This window comes from Propithecus coquereli, unplaced genomic scaffold, assembly GCF_000956105.1.
Source record: "Propithecus coquereli isolate 6110/MARCELLA unplaced genomic scaffold, Pcoq_1.0 Scaffold589, whole genome shotgun sequence".
In the NCBI taxonomy this organism is placed as follows: Eukaryota; Metazoa; Chordata; class Mammalia; order Primates; family Indriidae; genus Propithecus; species Propithecus coquereli.
The window spans coordinates 735,096-753,325 of record NW_012151829.1 but is presented as its reverse complement, the minus strand read 5'-3'; the positions used below and the strand labels follow the sequence as shown (position 1 = coordinate 753,325).

At 41.5% G+C, this 18,230-nt stretch overlaps 1 protein-coding gene across 2 annotated transcripts in view; it reads left to right on the top strand.

Moving 5' to 3' along the window:
* Positions 1-18,230, top strand: part of CD58 (CD58 molecule) — a 46,826-nt gene that overhangs the window by 12,045 nt on the left and 16,551 nt on the right. For both annotated transcript variants that reach the window (XM_012658467.1, XM_012658466.1), the window contains exons 2-3: positions 10,106-10,399; positions 17,378-17,644. In XM_012658467.1, coding sequence (XP_012513921.1) covers positions 10,106-10,399; positions 17,378-17,644 — 561 coding nt within the window. The remainder of the gene's footprint in view (positions 1-10,105; positions 10,400-17,377; positions 17,645-18,230) is intronic.

The following is an 18,230-nucleotide window of genomic DNA, read 5'->3' as shown; positions in this document are numbered from 1 at the left end:
ACCTATAGGTTTCAGAGGTGTGCTTGACTCAATTTGACTTTCTTACTTGCAACATCTGCTGTTCCAATACAGTCTATAAATTGTATCCTGAGAAATCTTGTATCGTGTCACTGTCTTTAATAGCCTTACACCATACAGCAAAACAAATAAGGAAGAATGGTTCAGAGCACTTACTCTGGAGTCAGATTGTCTGGGTTCAAATCTGGCTTCATTACTTAACTAGTAAGTCACTTAACATTTGTGTGCCTTGGTTTCTTCATCTGTAAAGTAGGGTTAGAAATAACACCTAGTATGTTTTTAAGAGCATTCAGTGAATACATGTTTGTAGAGCTCTTGCAACAGTGCCTAGCACATAGTGCCATGCAAGTAGATTAAGCAAAATAAATATGAGTGGATCTAAATCTCAGGATCCAAGTAAAAATTTGCAGAGGAATTTTTGCTTGGGCGTAAGGGTTCCTTTTCATTAACCCTATAGTTTACGGTGACCATATTTTCTAAATAAAAAATTAGGATCCCTCATCTGCAAAAAATTTGGGTTCAACTTACAACTTTAAGCCATACAAGAACTATCAAATTTGAGGTGTTGACAGTGTTTTGTGAAGACACTGCAACATAACATTTGACATTAGAGCTGTTTTAGATATATGATCACTCTGTACATATAGGACTGATCAGGTATTAGATACCTTCATATATTTGGCTTAAGAAAAAGAATACTCAAGTTTCTTCAAAACAAATAAACGTCTCATAGTTAAAAAAAAAATCTGGCTAGCATGGAAAATCTGTTTAGGCAAACACCAATAACATATTTTCTCCCCTCCATCTCTCTTTGCTTTTAAATAGCAAAACTTATTCTATGCCCAGTTCTCACCCAGTGAATGCAACCACAGTGAATATCTTGATGTTGACCTGACTCATGGAAAGAAAAAGGGAGGAAACCCTGTTGAAATCCTATTCCATGTCAGCCAGTATGTAAAGACTCTCAACCTTATTCAGACCTCAAAACAATCCTTTGTCATAGGCATTATGATTTCTATCTTACAGCTGAGGAGGACTGGTGTGGGGAGGCCTTTGGGAGTTCATACTTGGCCTATCTGGCTTCAAAATCTGGCACCTTCTATTCCGCACCCTGGCATGGTTGGTTAGCATCCCTACAGTCCCTTTACTGACCCCTCACTGTTGTCAGCAAAGCAACTTTGCTTTTCTGCTCTTTGTGCATTCATTCATTCATGGTTTGTGACCTTTGGGAAAAAACTCACTCCCCTTTCTCCTGTTCTTCTTTTTTCATTGGAAATTGTCTTAGCTACTTACTTTAGCACTAGTCCTGGAAGTGCAACAGAAAAGACTTTATTATAGGAAGGAAATGATAGTCATGCACAAAAGGTAGAGGCAAGTATTAGCTTTAGAGACAATTCTTAACAATTGCCCTTCTTGGTTGAATAATCCTATTTTTTAAAATTTATACAACATTTATATTATAATAGTAATATGAAATTTATCTTAAATGTAACATATTTGTCAAATTGATATATATAAAGTGATAAGTAATAAGTAAAGTAATAAATGGAAATCTCACCATGACCTCAATTTCAGTTTTTAAAAGTAACCACTGTTAATAATTTAGGGTGTCTCTTTCCAGCCTTACAAAAAGAGGGGGCAGGAATATATGTACACATATATATTCATATGTCTCTTTATAATTTTTTAAAAGAGGAATATTGGGTACATATTTTTCTGTGACCTTTTTGTTTTTAATATTAAGGAATTTTCCAAATTCCCAATAGTAGAAGAATAGTAAGTCTATTTTTTTTTTTTAAATAGCCATATAGTAATCTATGGCATAATACTAAATTATCTAATTATTACACTAGATTATTTTTTTACTACTATAATTTTAAAATACCATTATGCATATATTTTTATGTAGGTCATACTATTGGTTGCTTTATTCTTTATGTCCTGAATGAATATTACTCAGGTCCCATCATCCAATGAAGCCACAGTTTACATTCTGGTATATTTCCTTTAAGGCTCTTTGAGAACATAAGCAAAAATACATTGTATATAGTGTGTATGTGTGTGTGTGTGTGTGTGTGTGTGTTTAATCCTGCTTACATTTGAATTTTCTTCCAACTTTTTCCTATCATCTGAGTAATATTGCTAGTGCCTTTTATTGCATGGAATCTCCATGTGTTGTCTCTTTTCTTGGAGTTATGATGTCATCCCCTCCTGGCCTTCTTTCTACTTCCCATGCCCCTCTCAGCCTCCTCTGCCAGTATGTTCCCCTCCAGCCAACCTTTAAAGCATAGATCCAGGCAGCCTTTTCTCACTTCATACACTCTCTCTAGGAGATGGTCCTCATGGCCTCCATTCAAATCACTACAAATGTGATGATTCCCAAATCTGTATCCCTTCCTGTGAGCCCCAGACCTGTGTACTCAGCAGCCGCCTGACATCTTTGCTTGGATGTCTTGCAGGCCTCTCACATTTACAGTGTCCCAAACTGAAAGCATGTGCTTCCAGCCCAGACCTTTCTTCCTGCTGTGTTCCCTTTCTTAGAGATGACACCACAACTCACATAGAGGAAAGCCAGAGTGCTAAGTCATCCTGGCACCTCCCTTCCCCTCCCCTTTTTTTACCCCTGCTAGCTGTCATCTAGTCCTGCCAATTCTACCTCCCAAATGTTATTAATTAATTAGTTAATTAGATGAGGTCTCACTCTGTTGCCCAGGCTAGAGTGCAGTGGCGTGATCACAACTCATTACAACCTTAAACTCCTGGGCTCAGCCTCTCAAGTAGCTGAGACTACAGGCATGCACTGCCATGCCTGACTAATTTTTAATTTTTTTTTAGAGACAGGGTCTTGCTATGTTGTCCAGGGTGGTCTTGAACTCCTGGCCTCAAGCAATCCTCTCATCTTGGCCTCGCGAAGTGCTGACATTACAAGCATGCATCACCGTGCCTGGCCCAGATATATCTTGAACTGCTTTCCCTAGCAGCAGGCCGCCTCTTGACAAGGCTGCTGTTGCTTTCTGCCTGGGCCACGGAAGTTGCCTCCTGACAGGTCTCTTGCTATCTGTTTTACCCCTTCCATCATCCTTCTACACCACAGCCAGAAGGTAGACATTTAAAAATGTAAAAATTGGCTGGGTGCAGTGGCTCACGCCTGTAATCCTAGCACTCTGGGAGGCCAAGGCGGGAGGATCGTTTGAGCTCAGGAGTTCGAGACCAGCCTGAGCAAGAGGGAGACCCCGTCTCTACTAAAAAATAGAAAGAAATTAGCTGGAAAACTAAAAATATATAGAAAAAATTAGCCAGGCATGGTGACTCATGCGTGTAGTCCCAGCTACTCGGGAGGCTGAGGCAGTAGGATCGCTTGAGCCCAGGAGTTTGAGGTTGCTGTGAGCTAGACTGATGCCACGGCACTCACTCTAGCCCGGGCAACAGAGTGAGACTCTGTCTCAAAAAAATAAAAAAATAAAAAATAAAAAAATAAAAATGTAAAAATTTAGAACCTTTGTATAGAAGACATCCATTTAATTAAGTCAATAGGCAAAGGCTAGAGTTAAAAAACAATTATAATACATATGACAAAAAATTTATAACACATGGAGAGCTTTTAAACTTTGACAAGAAAAAGACAAGCAACTTGATAGAAAAAAATGGCGAAGGATATGAAAAGAGAGTTCTCAGGAAAGGGAATCCAAATCATCAACAAATAGAAGAAATGCTTACATTTCTAAAGGTCAGGGAAATACAAATTCAAATAACAATGAAATATCACTTTACATCCAATAGTTCAGTGTGCAAAAAATCACCTAATGCTGGCAGTAGTACCAGGAAAGGCAACTCAGGCATCACTGGTGGAAATGTAAATTGCAAAAGTCTTTTTTGTAAACAATGTGGCAATTTCTGTTAAAATAAAAAATCTATTTGCCCTTTGATTTAGCAACTCCCAGCTCCACTCCTGGGACACTGCCTCATACATACGAAACCACAGATATACCAGGACACATACACAAGGATAGTTACTGCAGTGTTACTGAAATACACAAAGCTAGGCACAAAAGGGGTGTTCATCAATGGAGGATGGCAAATTATGGTTCACTCGTGCTCTGGAATATTATGTAGTCATTAAAAAGAATAAAGGATAGCTCTACGAGTTGACTTGGTGGGACTTTAATGAGATATTGGTGAGAAAGGCAGGATGCAGAAAAGGGTGCATAAGACTGTTTTTATTAAACAAGGGCAAATCCCTCAGGCATACCTCATTTTATCGTGCTTCACTTTATGTGCTTCACAGATATTATGCTTTCTACAAATTGAAAGTTCGTGCCAACCCTATGTCGAGTAGGTCTGTTGGCACTATTTTTCCAACAACATGTGCTCACATGGTGTCTCTACATTACATTTTGGTAATTCAGTATTTCAAACTTTTTCATTATTATATATGTTATGGCGACTTGTGGTCAGTGATCTTTGATGTTACCGTTGTAATTGTTTTGGGGTACCACGAACTGTGCCCATGTAAGATAGTGCACTTAATCAATAAATGTTGTATGTGTTCTGACTGCTCCACCAACTGACTGTTTTCCCATCTCTCTCCTTCTCCTCTGGCCTCCCTATTCCTTGAGACACAGCAATATTGAAATTAGACCAACTCTACAATGGCCTCTAAGTGCTCAAATGAAAGGAAGAGTCATATGTCTTTTACTTTAAATCGAAAACTAGAAATGATTAAGCTCAGTGAGGAAGGTGCTTTGAAAGCCAAGATAAGCCAAAAGCTAGGCCTCTTGTACCAAATAGTTAGCCAAGTGATAAGAAAGTGAAACAGCCTTATTGCTGATATGGAGAAAGTTTTAGTGGTCTGGATAGAAGATCAAACCAGCCACAACATGCCCTTAAGCCAAAGCCTAATCTAGAGCAAGTCCCTAACTCTCTTCAGTTTTATGAAGTCTGAGAGAGGTGAGGAAGCTGCAGAAGAAAAGTTTGAAGCTAGCAGAGGTTGGCTCATGAAGTTTAAGGAAAGAAGCTGCCTCCATAACATAAAAGTGCAAGGTGGAGCAGCAAGTGCTGTTGTAGAAGCTGCAGGACGTGATCCAGAAAATCTAGACAAGATCATTGATGAAGGTGGCTACACTAAACAACGGATTTTCTTTCTTTTTTTTTTTTTTAATTTCAAAATATTATGGGGCAAACAACAGATTTTCAATGTAGATGAAACAGTCTTCTAATGGAAGCAGATGCTATCTAGGACTTTCCTACTAGAGAGTAGAAGTCAATACTTGGCTTCCAAGCTTCGAAGGACAAGGCTGGCTCTCTTGATAGGGGCTAATGCAGCTGGTGACTTTAAGTTGAAGCCAATGCTCACCTACAATTCTGAAATCCTAGGGCCCTTAAGAATTATGCTAAGTCTACTCTGCCTGTGCTCTGTAAATGAAACAACAAAGCCTGGATCTATTTATAGCATGGTTTACTGAATATTTTAAGCCCACTGTTGAGACCTGCTGCCCAGAAAAAGAGACTCCTTTTAAAATATTATACTACTGCTTACTGACAATGTACCTAATCACTTAAGAGCTCTGATGGAGACGTACAAGGAGATGAATGTTGTTTTCATGCCCACTAACACAACATCCATTCTGCAGCCCATGGATAAAAGGAGTAATTTTGACTTTCAAGTCTTATTATTTTATTATTATTATAATATCATCAAGGCTTCTTTATGGCTGCAATAGATAGTGATTCCTCTGATGCATCTAGGCAAAGTCAATTCCTTCTGGAAAGACTTCACCATTCTAGAGGCTACTAAGAACATTTGTGATTCGTGGGAGTAGTTCAAAATATCAACATTAACAGGAGTTTGAAGGAAGCTGATTCCAATTCTCATGAATGATTTTAAGGGGGTCAGGACTTCAGTGGAGGAAGAAGCTGCAGATGTGGAAATAACAAGAGAACTAGAATTAGAAGTAAAGCCTGATAATGGGACCGAATTCCTATGATCTCATGATAAAACTTGAGCAGATGAGGAGTTGCTTCTTATGGATGAGCAAAGAGAGTGGTTTCTTGAGATGGAATCTACTCCTAATGAAGATGCTGTGAACATTGTTTAAATGACGACAAGGGATTAAGAATATTACATAAACTTAGTTGATAAAACAGCAGCAGAGTTTGAGAGGATTGAGTCCTATTCTGAAAGAAGTTCTACTGTGGGTAAAACGCTATCAAACAGCATCACATGCTACAGAGAAATCTTTTGTGAAAGGAGGAGTCGACCAACGTGGCAAACTTCAGTGTTGTCTTATTTTAAGAAATTGCCACAGCCATCCCAGTCTTCAGCAGCCACCACCCTGATCAGTCAGCAGCCTTAACATTGAGGCAAGACCCTCTACCAGCAAACATGTTACAAGTTGCTGAAGGCTCATATGATCGTTAGCATTTTTTTTAGCAATAAAGTATCCCTATATACATTGTTTTTTTAAACATAATGCTATTGCACAATTAATAGACTATGGTATAGTGAAAACAACTTTTATATGCACTGGGAAACCAGAAAATTTGTGTGACTCACTTTATTCTGGTATTTGCTTTATTGCAGTGGTCTGGAACCAAACCCGCATACCATCTCTGAGGTATGCCTACAAATATGCATTACACATGATATCTATTTGTCTCTATTTGATTATATGAGCAGGAAGAAAAATATCGAAGGATGTTTTCTGAATTGTTAATGTGGATTATAGAACTGGAGATTGTTATGGGGGTTGGGAGAGAGGGTAAGGCATCCAAGCCAGAAAAGAAAGAAGTTCAGATAAGAAGACTGCAACAAATACATATATGATCATTCTGCATTCATGTAATATTATATGTATATGTCTATAATTTATGTTTTGAATATATTTTTTCAAGAAAGAGTTAATTTTATTTTGTCACTGTCCTGTTTAAAACTCTTCAGTGGCTTTCTTATCTCAAAGACCAGAATTTTGACTTACAAGAGCTCGCCCCTCCTTGCTTGTGTGTCCAGCCCAGCTGGTACTTCTTTTCTCATGCCATTGCCCCTCCTGCCATAGGGTCTTCATGGATTATTCTCTTGACAGGGCTCTGCCCCACTCTTCTTGGCAGAGTGAACTGCTGCTCATTCTTCAGAACTCAAGGGAGGCTTCCCTAACCCCTGCTGGTTCTCTAAGTGCGTGTTCTTATTGACACTCGATGCTTTTACTTAGGGGCACTTGCCACAGTTGCGGTTGGTGTTTGCCTAATTATTTGTGTGGAGTCTGCCTCCCCTAATAGAAAGTCAGCTCTGAGGGGGAAGGAGCTGTGTTTGTCTTGTTTTCAAGGGTCTCACGTACAATAGGTGCCCAATGAGTATTTCCTGAATGAAGAAATAGGTGGGTGAATCCCATCCTGAAGGATGGGAGCATACTGTTCTGAAAGGGGCACTGACCAAAGAGCCAGAAAATGTATCTCTGGTCTCTGTGGTGCCATAAACTTGCCTGTTTCCTCACCTGTAAAATGAGGTTGATAACCCTACAGCACAGAGATGTGGAGAGGGTTAAAGGGGAACACAAGAGGACGTGAATGCACAACCAGCAGAGAGTAAGCATCCAGCGAAACTGTCCCTTTTTCTTGGTGCCTTGCCTCTTCGCCAGTGAAATGCGGTAATGTGACTAAATAATTTTTAGAGTTTCTTTTAGCTTAAAATTGTACAGTTAACCTTTAAACAATGCAGAAGTTAGGGGCACTGACTCCCCACATAGTCAAAAATCCACATGTAAATTTTGACTCCCCCAAAACTTAACTACTAATAACCTACTATTGACCGGACCTTACCGATCACATACATAGTCAATTAACATATTTTGTATGTTATAGGTATCATATACTGTATTCTTACAATAAAGTAAACTAGAGAAAAGAAAATGTTAAGAAAATCATAAGGAAAAGAAAATACACTTATTATTCATTAAGTGGAAGTGGATCGTTATAAAGCTCTCCATTCTCATCATCCTCAGATTGAGTAGGAGGAGGAGGAGGAGGAGGAGGAAGGGGTGGCCTTGCTGACTCAGGGATGGCAGAGGAGGAAGAAAATCAGTGTGTAAGTGGAGCCAGGCAGTTCACACTTGTGTTGTTCAGGGGTCATCTATACTGTGATTTCTTTTGAGCTGCAGTCTCCTCTTTCTCTACCCTTGCTTCTCTCCACCGCTGGCTCCATTCCTGACACTTTCTTCTCGTTGTTCTCAAGCCCAGGAAACGTTGCCTCTCCCTGGAAAAGACAGAAGCCATCTTTAGGCAGCCAGGGTGTGGCAGTTCATCACCTACCTACTGTCGTTCACCACCACCCTACCCACTGTTAATCATCCGCTCATTTACATTTCAGCCATTTTTGAGTCTCCACTATTGTGTATGGATAGACTTTCACTCCTCGACTTTTATTCTTTTCCTTCTGACTTCTCACATACTCTTCTGAGTGGGAGAGAGAGTGCATGACCAGCAAAGTACTGGAAAGACACGGGCATATTTTTGAGGGCAGTCCCCCTTAATTAAGGGAGACGGGCTCTAAAAATTCTTGCAAATAGACAAATGGGAGGATATTTGCTTCTAATTTGAAATTACTGAACACAGCTGGTCTACAACTGGTCTATTTAATGTTCTTGATTTCTCCTGTGCTCTTTCAATTACCCTAATTGCTACTAGGCAAAAACTTCAATCAAGTTTTAATTTATCCTTAATGTTAGCCCTAAATAGCTGCTGTTCTCTCTTAAGAAGGAAGTCAAGTTTTGGAGCAAGATGCATTTAAACCCATTTTGGGCTGTCAAAAATATCCCAATCTCATGGGTCTAATAAATGTTTAACAACTGGATTGGAGTGGATGGGGAGAGAGGGCTCTGATATGAAACATTAGTCAGTTTCTGTGCTGTAAATACTCCCACCCTGGTAGATTTTAAGCTACCAACCAGACTTCGCTGAATGGAGTGGGGCACAGATGCTAACGATTAATTGGCTCATGTGAGTAGTTGGGCGCAGCTCCCACACTGTACCCAATCCCTGAGTCCTTAATCTTCATCAGACCCCGACTTGCTTTCCAGTCATTGTCTCTGATCTCCATTAATGACACCTCTCAGTCAGCCAGGAAAGAGACCTGGCAGTCCCGTCGGCTCCTCCCTCGTCCTCCTCTTTCACACCTAGTCCCTGAATCCTGTTGATTTCATTTCTCAAATGTCTGAGTCTGTTCTGTTGTCCATCCCTGCCACCAACACCCTGGTCCACAGCTTTCATTGCCACGGCATTGACTTGGATTTTGGTTCCTCTGCCTCCACGCTTGCCCCTGTCGACCTCTCTCCGCTCTAAAGACAGAGTTAGCCTGCCAACACTTAAATTATGTCAGGCCAGCCTTTTGTTAAAAATCTTTCTGTGGCTTCCTCTTGCCATTAGGATAAGTCCAAACCCTCAGCGTAATTTACCTAACCCTCGTGGGCACCCCCAATATAGACTGTGATCTGGCCCCTGCCTGTCTCATTCCCCAACGGGCTTCCCTTGCTCCCTTGGTTCTAGCCATTAGGAATTGCTGCATTTCCTCAAGCACTCCAAGCTCTTTCTCCACTCTTCCTTTGGTGGAGCTGCTTCCTTTATCTGTGTGATCATCTCTCCTCCCACTCCCCACCCACCAGTGGCCCCAAGGGGGCTAACTGCCCGTTATCCTTCAGTGATTTGTGTGGTCTTTTGTCGGTTCCAGCGTGACTTCCTGGGGGAGGCCCTTGACTGGGGGCTCCCCTTGCTGTGGCCCCTTGTGCGTAGATGTGCCCTGTGTCTTCTCCACAAGTGGGACTCCTGCAGGGCCTGGGGCAGACTGGTCTGTGCTGCCAGATTCCCACACAGCCCGCAGTGCCTGCCATGTAGTTGGTGCTCCATAAATGTCGCCTCCGTTTCTTGGATTTATGCGGGCCCCAATTTTCTATTAAAGAGTAAGTTCTATGTGGCCAAACATGTTCTTACTTCCTGTACTTTCTATCAGCAGTTTATCAGCTTAGCAAAAAAAGTACCTGATGAATAATTTCTGCCCCTAAAGTCATGTTGTTTTTTCTAACCAATTTTTTCCCCCTCCTAGGTTCTATCAGCTGTAATTCCCTACCAGTATACGCGGCCGTGAATGAGAGTGTAACTTTTCATCCATCAAGTCATATGCCTTTTCAAGAGATCCTGTGGAAAAAACAAAAGAATAAAGTTATAGAATGGGAAAACTCTGAGTTCAAAGCCTTTCCACCTTTTAAAGGTAGAGTTAATTTAGACCCTGTGTCCGGTAACCTCACTATCTTCAATTTAACATCATCAGATGAAGATGAGTATGAAATTGAATCTCCAAGTATTACCAGTACCAACAAGTTCTCTCTTTATGTGATTGGTGAGTATTCCATAAATTGATGTGTTTTTTTTTTTGAGACAGAGTCTTACTGTGTTGCCCTGGCTAGAGTGCCATGGCATCAGCCTAGCTCACAGCAACCTCAAACTCCTGGGCTCAAGCGATCCTCCTGCCTCAGCCTCCCAAGTAGCTGGGACTACAGACATGTGCCACCATGCCCGGCTAATTTTATTTTTCTATATTTTTTTTTAGTTATCCAGCTAATTTCTTCCTATTTTTAGTAGAGATGGGGTCTCGCTCTTGCTTAGGCTGGTCTTGAACTCCTGAGCTCCAACGATCCTCCCGCCTCGGCCTCCCAGAGTACTAGGATTACAGGTATGAGCCATCGTGCCCGGCCTTGATGTGTTTTAAATGGCAAACTTCCACCTGTTTTCAGAGACAATACAAAATTAAATGTCACATGTTGGCAGGGTTTTCTCCTCTTTCTGGCATACAGGAGCTAGCTCCTTTCAATTCCTTTGACATCCCCTGGGTGAGGAGAGAATCTGGCCGAGGTGGGACACACAGCACCAGTTGTCTTGCTAGGAATGTTCTGGGAAGGGATGCAGTGACCACAACCAGCTCAGAGCTCCTTGAGCTCCGCTGATAGATGGTACTCTGTAAATTAGAGTGCCTGCTTCCCCACGCAAGTAGTAGACGTTTTTCTTCTTGTACCCTTTGAAACTAGAACTGGAGATAGGGTACAGGTTTCTTTCTGCTTCTCATTGATGTTTCCTGGTTGTTCTCCTTCCCTCATCTCCAACGCCCCTTCCTTGTTGGACTCATTTATAGTCCCCTGGGTCACGTTTTAATGCCTGCCTCATTTTCACTGTTTCTAACCTTTCTGCTGTCATACTTGGTGGTGGTTGCAATATTTAAATGAAAGTTCTTGCTAATATCCTCTCAGTCCTTGGCCTCCTCTCCCATCATGATCTTGTCCTCTACCCGCTCCCTGAGACAACTGAGAACTTGTCATCCTTCGGTGTCAGGTGTCCCACCCTGACCACCACCTCCTGTGTTTGAAGCTCATTTCCTCTGCTACAGACACTGACAGTCCTTCACCCACCCACTGTCCTCTCGGCCCTCCTTACTCAGCTGAATGCCACTGTCACTCACTGGCCTTAATCCATGGCAGGCATGCTTTCCTTGCTCCTATTTCTTTTTTTGAGATAGGGTCTTGCTCTGTCACCCAGGCTAGAGTGCAGTGGCATCATCACAGCTCACAGCAACCTCAAACTCCTGGGCTCAAGTGATCCTCTTGCCTCAGCCTGCTGAGTAGCTGGGACTACAGATGCACACTACCACATGCAGCTTTCTATTTTTTTGTAGAAATGGGTGTCTCCCACTTGCTCAGGCTGGTCTCAAACTCCTTACCTCAAGTGATCCTCTTACCTCAGCATCACAGAGCGCTAGGATTGCAGGTGTGAGCCACCGCGCCCAGCCCGTTGCTCCGTTTTTGATTTGTCATACTCACATGGCCAGACTACAACGGGGTTAAATCCAGTGCTTTGCCTATTCTGTACTCACACTTTCCTGGTTGCAGAAAAACACATCACCCTGCAGAATCCTGCACTTTTAATTTCTAATCACTTACCTCCACAAAACCTGCTATTCCCTAGCCTGTCCACTCGCCCACTCTCTGGAGGTTATCTTTCCTCTCCTCAAACCTCGACTCCCTCCTTTGCAGACTCGCTCCTCAGCTGAAGGCTTTGCTTCTTGTTTCACTAAGGAAGAGAAGCAATCAGAGGGGAATTTCCACAAGCTCTCACCACCTGTCCACCTTCCTGCCTGTACCTGAGCCTGTGTGCCCTGTTTTCTCTCCTGATACAATGAGTGAACTTTCTAAGTTCTCGCCTGAGGCCAAACCTTCCACGTGTGTCCCGGATCCCACCTCCTTATCACTCTAGTGATTCTATCTACTCTCTCCTTGCAGTGATTTTCCCCAGGAGTTAGTGGTTCATTTTCAGCAGCACATAAATATGTTGTCATCTAAACCCTCTCGTGAGCCCTCTCCCCTCCAGCATCCTGCCCCTACTTCTGTCGTCACTTTATAGAAAATCTCCTTGAAGAAATCCACATTCACCTGTCTGGCCTTTCTTCTCTTAGTCACTTTTTACCCACTCGAAGTAGGCTTCCATTCCCCCTACTAGACCAAATGTCTTGACCTTCTTGTTAATGAAGCCAGTGGCCCATTCTCAGTCCACATCTTTCTGGACATCGTCACAGGTTTTGACACAGCTGGTCACTCCCTCCTTGAAGCACTGTCTTCACTTGGTGTTCAGGATACCTCCCTATTCAGGTTTTTTCTAACTGACTGACTATTCCTTTTCGAAGTTTCCTTTGCTGGTTCCCTCATTTCCCCAACCTTTTATCCTTGGACACTTCGAGGCTTCAGCCTCGGGCTTCTTCCCTTGTCTGCCTACACTCACAGCCAACGGGCAAGCTCAGCCCATGTCAGGGCTGTAAGTGTCATCTCGACTCTGAATGCACAGGTTTACCGCTTGAGCCTGGACCCCTACTGAGCTGCTCATGTGTACACCTGACTGCCTACTCCATATCTCCACTCAGATATCTAACTGGCCTTTCAAATATCACCTGTCCAGAACTAAACTCATTATCTTTGCCTTAAAACCTGCTCCTCCACACACCTTTCCCCCCTTGGGTAATGCAGCTCCATTTTTCTAGTTAATCAGGCTAAATAAAACCTTGAGTTTTTCCTGGACACCTTTCTTTTTCTTGAACACCACATTCACTTCACTGGGAAATTTTGTTGTTTCTACCAGAGTGATCGTTTCAGAACAGAAGTCAGATCATGTCACTCATCTGTGTAGAACTTTCTAGTGGCTCCATCTCACCCGAAGTTAAAGCTAAAATCTTTACAGTGGCCGGCACGGCTGTATGAGATATGGCCCCAGTGAACTTCATTCAGACAAGTGAGGCTCGTTAAGACGTCAGGGCATCCTGTTAGAAGAACCAATAGATCTCTTTGAAGAAATAGAATCTTCGCAACATGGAAGTCGGGGATCTGGCAGTTTATAGGGCCAACAAACAAAAAGATTGATTCAGAATTTAGATAACAATGGAAGGCATTTTAGGAGCCCTTTTGTAGAGTTTATAAAACTAAGTTCAAAACATTTGAATAAGTTTCTCTTTTTAAACTTGATGAAATGTTTCAAAACAATTTAATTTTTAAAATTCTGTGGTAACACAACTAAGGTGCGTGATTTTGGTGGTCAGGCCAACAGGGAGCTTAGTGAAGGCCCGCAGGGGAGTAAAGTGCGGGGAAGGGGAGTTTTGATCAGGAGGCAGTGATATTGACAGTCCTGAATGTGGGGCTTGAAGTCGTGGTTGAGAGTCTGGGCTTTAGCCTGCGGCAGTGCGGAGCCATGTGTCTGAAACCGGAGCAGGGAAGTGACTTAATGAAACATATTTTTGGAAGATTAATCTGATGGGGGGTATTTATGATAGATAAGAGAAAGGAAATGCCAGGTTAGAAGCTACTGTGATCATCCAGGTAGACAGAAGGCTTAGTAGTAGAGGTTTGGAAAGGAAAGAATCAAAAGATACAGCCAAGAAAGAGGCAACAGGATTTAGGGTTTAGCATAAGATGACTCTAGGTTTCACACCTCAATGATAAAACAATTGGCCATGCTTTTTTTTTCTTCTTTTAAGAAATGAAGAAGTCATACTTCCTGGAGGTTATGTTAATACTTGTTTAAGTAACTTGGTAATCTTCCGGAGACACCAGAACTAATAGGAGACTTTCAGCAAGTATATTTTGGACAGGGGGATTTCCTGGCACCTCCTAAATTCAGGGCATCCACTTCCTTCTGTGTATAAGTTGAGATCTGCCTTTCTTTTCAGCCCCAAAGTCCCCTTAAAATTTCCACTGTTCATGTTTATTAGTTCTTTCTCCTCCCCTTACAAACCTTTATCACATTGAAGATGATGATTTTCCTCTAAGTAGAATTAACTGCTCTGTCCTTAAATGGTCTGGATTGGTATGTGACCTTTTTTTAAAGTTAATGGAAATATACACATATTTCTATAACATGTCGTAAGATATTTGTAAGAAATTCTCATTTCTTACACAGCAGTGAGCTAAATTCATTAATTATAAATTGATTAACTATCTTAGGGATGAAGTAGGCACATTGCTTGCCACTTTACTGCTGCTTAAGGTACAGATATAATTAATATTTGTTAGATAGCGATGTGGTAGGTCCCACGGGCAGTGAGAAAATATGGAAGATTTATAAAAGGAAAAGATCTGAGGTGCAGAAACTCTGATCTAAATGCTGCAGAAAGGCTCACACACTTTTAGGCAAGTCGGATAGGCACTTCCAGGTTCTCCCTCGGGCAACAGCAGTGTATGAGACAGTCAGAAAGGGCTTCTGTATAGTTAAGGGAGTTCCAATAACACAGAAGATAATAGTAGCATGTCCACATGTTTCCCTGCAAATAACTCTCACATTCTGTCTGGCCTTTGCAATGACCTGATAAAGCATTCCCTTTTACAGATGAAAATGAGACCATTTATGAGTGGGTTCCTCCATTTGTAGAACAAGAGGCCTGGACTGGACGACTGCTTAAGTCTTTTAGCTCCTAGAAGAACTGTGGCCCGAGGTCACACAGCAAGCCAGGGGCAAAGCTCAAACCTCTCGATTCCTGGTCAGTGACTCTTCTCATCATGTCACACATCCTCCTGGAGAGCCTTGGCCTCCTGGAGTTGATTACTCCTGGCCAGCAGCTTTGTGCTCTGTTGTAGCTAGCATCTGTTAAGCACTTACTCTGTGCAGGCACTACATGTTAATTCACATATGACTTATTATGTGTGTCAACTCGTTTAACCCTCATTACAGTCTGATGGGGTAAGTACTATTTGTCTCCCCCTTATAGAGAGGAGGAAACCTAGACATGGGGTGTCAAGTGGCTCTTAGTAATGGAGCTGGGATATGAACCCAGGCTTCTGAGAACATGCTGAACACCATATCATTCCTTTTTGGAAGTGAGCTGGTTGAAGAATTTACATTTTATAAAATGGAGAAAGTAATTTGAAGACTGTCTCCCTGAGTTTGTCCTTCTGTCCATCTGTCTCTCTATCCAGCCAGCAATACTTGTGAGGAGCCATCTGTGTGCCTTATATTGTATCAGGTGCTGTGGTTGAGAGGTGAATAATACCTGGTCTTTGCCCTCCACAGATTCACAGTCTGGGGGGCTCATGATATATACATGCCTCTGTTCAGCTCAGAAGGTATTGGATGAAAGACCAGACATTGGCTGAACTAGCTCAACAAATTATAACAGAATCTATAACGAGACAAACAGGCAACCCACATAATGGGACCCAGGAAGCTGTATTTTTAACAAGCACCCTCAGTGGTTCTTAGGCACATTGAAATTTGAGAAATGCTTCAAAGGAACATTTCTAAGGAAGTAGAAAGCTTGGTTTTCTGCCCAGGAGAAATGCCCGGCCTAGTTGCAGAGGCAGGTGTAAGTACATGCAGTACTGAGAACACGCATTTCTGTTCTCTTCTGGGGACACACGGGGTTCCTTAGAAACCCCCCAGGGGCTGCTGTGGGGGAAGGGTGGGTCATATGAACCACAGGAAGCTGGGGGAGCAGGGCCCTAGGCTTTTTGAGTCAGCTAGTGTAGCTCCTTACCCATTTGATTGGATTGTCACCTAAGATTTAATTTGGAGAAAAGTTTCCACTGCTTAAGACATGATTAAAAGTTCTTTTTGTTAAAGAAAACCTTAAGGCAGCATGTAAGGACTTATGTGAGTTGGATTAAACTTAAAAATTGAGGAAGCACCAAGTAAAAAGGGAAGTCAATGTGTGACCTCTGGTCTCTAACAAGGCAGGCTGGGTACATTATTTAAGTGACTGAGAAAGAATTCAGGAGGAGAAGAAGATGGGGGGAAGATTAATTAAACACTTTCATTTCTTAGATTATTAATTGGAGTTTAAACATTCCTTTGTCTTAGAAAGCATCATTTTAAATGATAGCTTAGTATTTCATTATCTTGGTGAACCTTAATTTACCTTCATACCCTTTTTAGTAGATGTTTATAATGTGTTGAAACTTTATTATCCAAGTGATACCATGACCATTGATGTATAATACACATATTTTCACATGTTTTTTCCAAGTCTCTTGTGATTAATTGCTGAAGGAAAGTTAAGATGCGAGAAGGTATATGAATTAACAAATGACTAATAGTGCAAACTAATTAGCACTGAGGTTTTGGGGGGCGATAATGGTATAATGTGAGTATATTAACCTACCCTTGCAGGTCCAGGCTCCCTTAGCCAGTAGGAGGTGCTTCCTACAGGAAGGCTGGGAGTGAGGCCTCTGGACTGGCAGGCCCGTGACACATGCTACACCTCACTCTACCAGCAAGCTGGCCCAACCAACAGGCAGGGCCTGCAAGGCGCTGTGTAGCTCCACAGAACCTTTACAAAACCCCTTGAGTCAGATATGTTTTGGAATTATTATTATTTTTTTTTTACATTTTGGAAAGGTAATACAAGGTATTTTCTCTCTGCATATTAAATACCTCATTTAGTTATGGGGAGCACCCTATGGCCAAGCACAGGAATATTTTTGTGGTGAAACAAAATTGATTATGAATATTTGAGGTAAGTGAGAAAAAATAAAGTCTATAAATCCTTACGTTAATTCAGATCAGGACTTGTAGATCAATGATTTTTGTACCAACTTTGGAAAAATCTTTTGGCTTTCAGAGCCTTTTTTAATTTCAGAATTGAGGATAAAGGGTTTGGGGCCCAAATGTATTCTGTTACAGTTGAACAGGTAGATCTGACCCAGCAGAGGACAGGATTTGCACCCCTTGATGCTCAAGGAGGGGGTCTGCTCATCTTTCCGAGCTCATAAGGAGGTTGGGAGCTCTTCATAAATTTGTGGATCGTGAGTCTGAATATTACTCTTTACTAAATATTACACTTTTTTTTTTCCAGAGCCTATTCCATCTCTTACACTAACTTGTACATTGACTGATCAAAACATTATCGTCCAGTGTGAGATCCTGGAGCATTATGACAGCCATCCAGAACTTCTAAAGTACTCATGGGATTGCCCTTCAGACCAATGTAAAAATAACTCAGCACCTGAGATGCATTTTGATAGGGAAAGTGATCATTCACAGAAAATACAATGTACTGTTAGCAATAAAGTATCCAAAAGGACATCGTCAATCATTTTGGCAACCTGTTTCCCAAGCGCTGGTGAGTAAATAACTAAATGTGTCATGGTGGAGATAATATTTACCAGTGGGGTCTAAGACCAGTAGTAGTTTGTGGTGGCTAACATAAGGTTCACTAGTTCGAAGTGTCAAATGAGTTACAATTTCCACAGAAACCCCATTGTAGATATTATAGATATAAAGCTAACCATTTTTTTTTAGCTCTTTCTGTGTCGAGCACCTTTCTAATACATGTGTTAATTGATTCAGTCTTCACATCAGTCCTCATACAACCCTATGGTTTAGATGCTAGTATTTATCCCTATTTTATGGTGAGAAACCAAGACACAGGAAGTTTAAGTTGCTTGCCCAAAGTCAACAGCTAGTAAGTGGCAGAGCCTGGTTTTGAACTGAGGCCATCTGGCTCCAAAGCCCATGATCTTAACTATTTACAATGCTGCTTTATAACATTCTTAATAATCATTATGTTCTTAAACGTTTCACATGTGCTACAAAAACATGCATTTGATATGTTTCTTTAGGCTAACATTAAGTTAATAGCACGACAATCTGTCTTGGATATAGTTTTTTATGTTTAAGTATTATTTACATTTATAATTTTTATTATC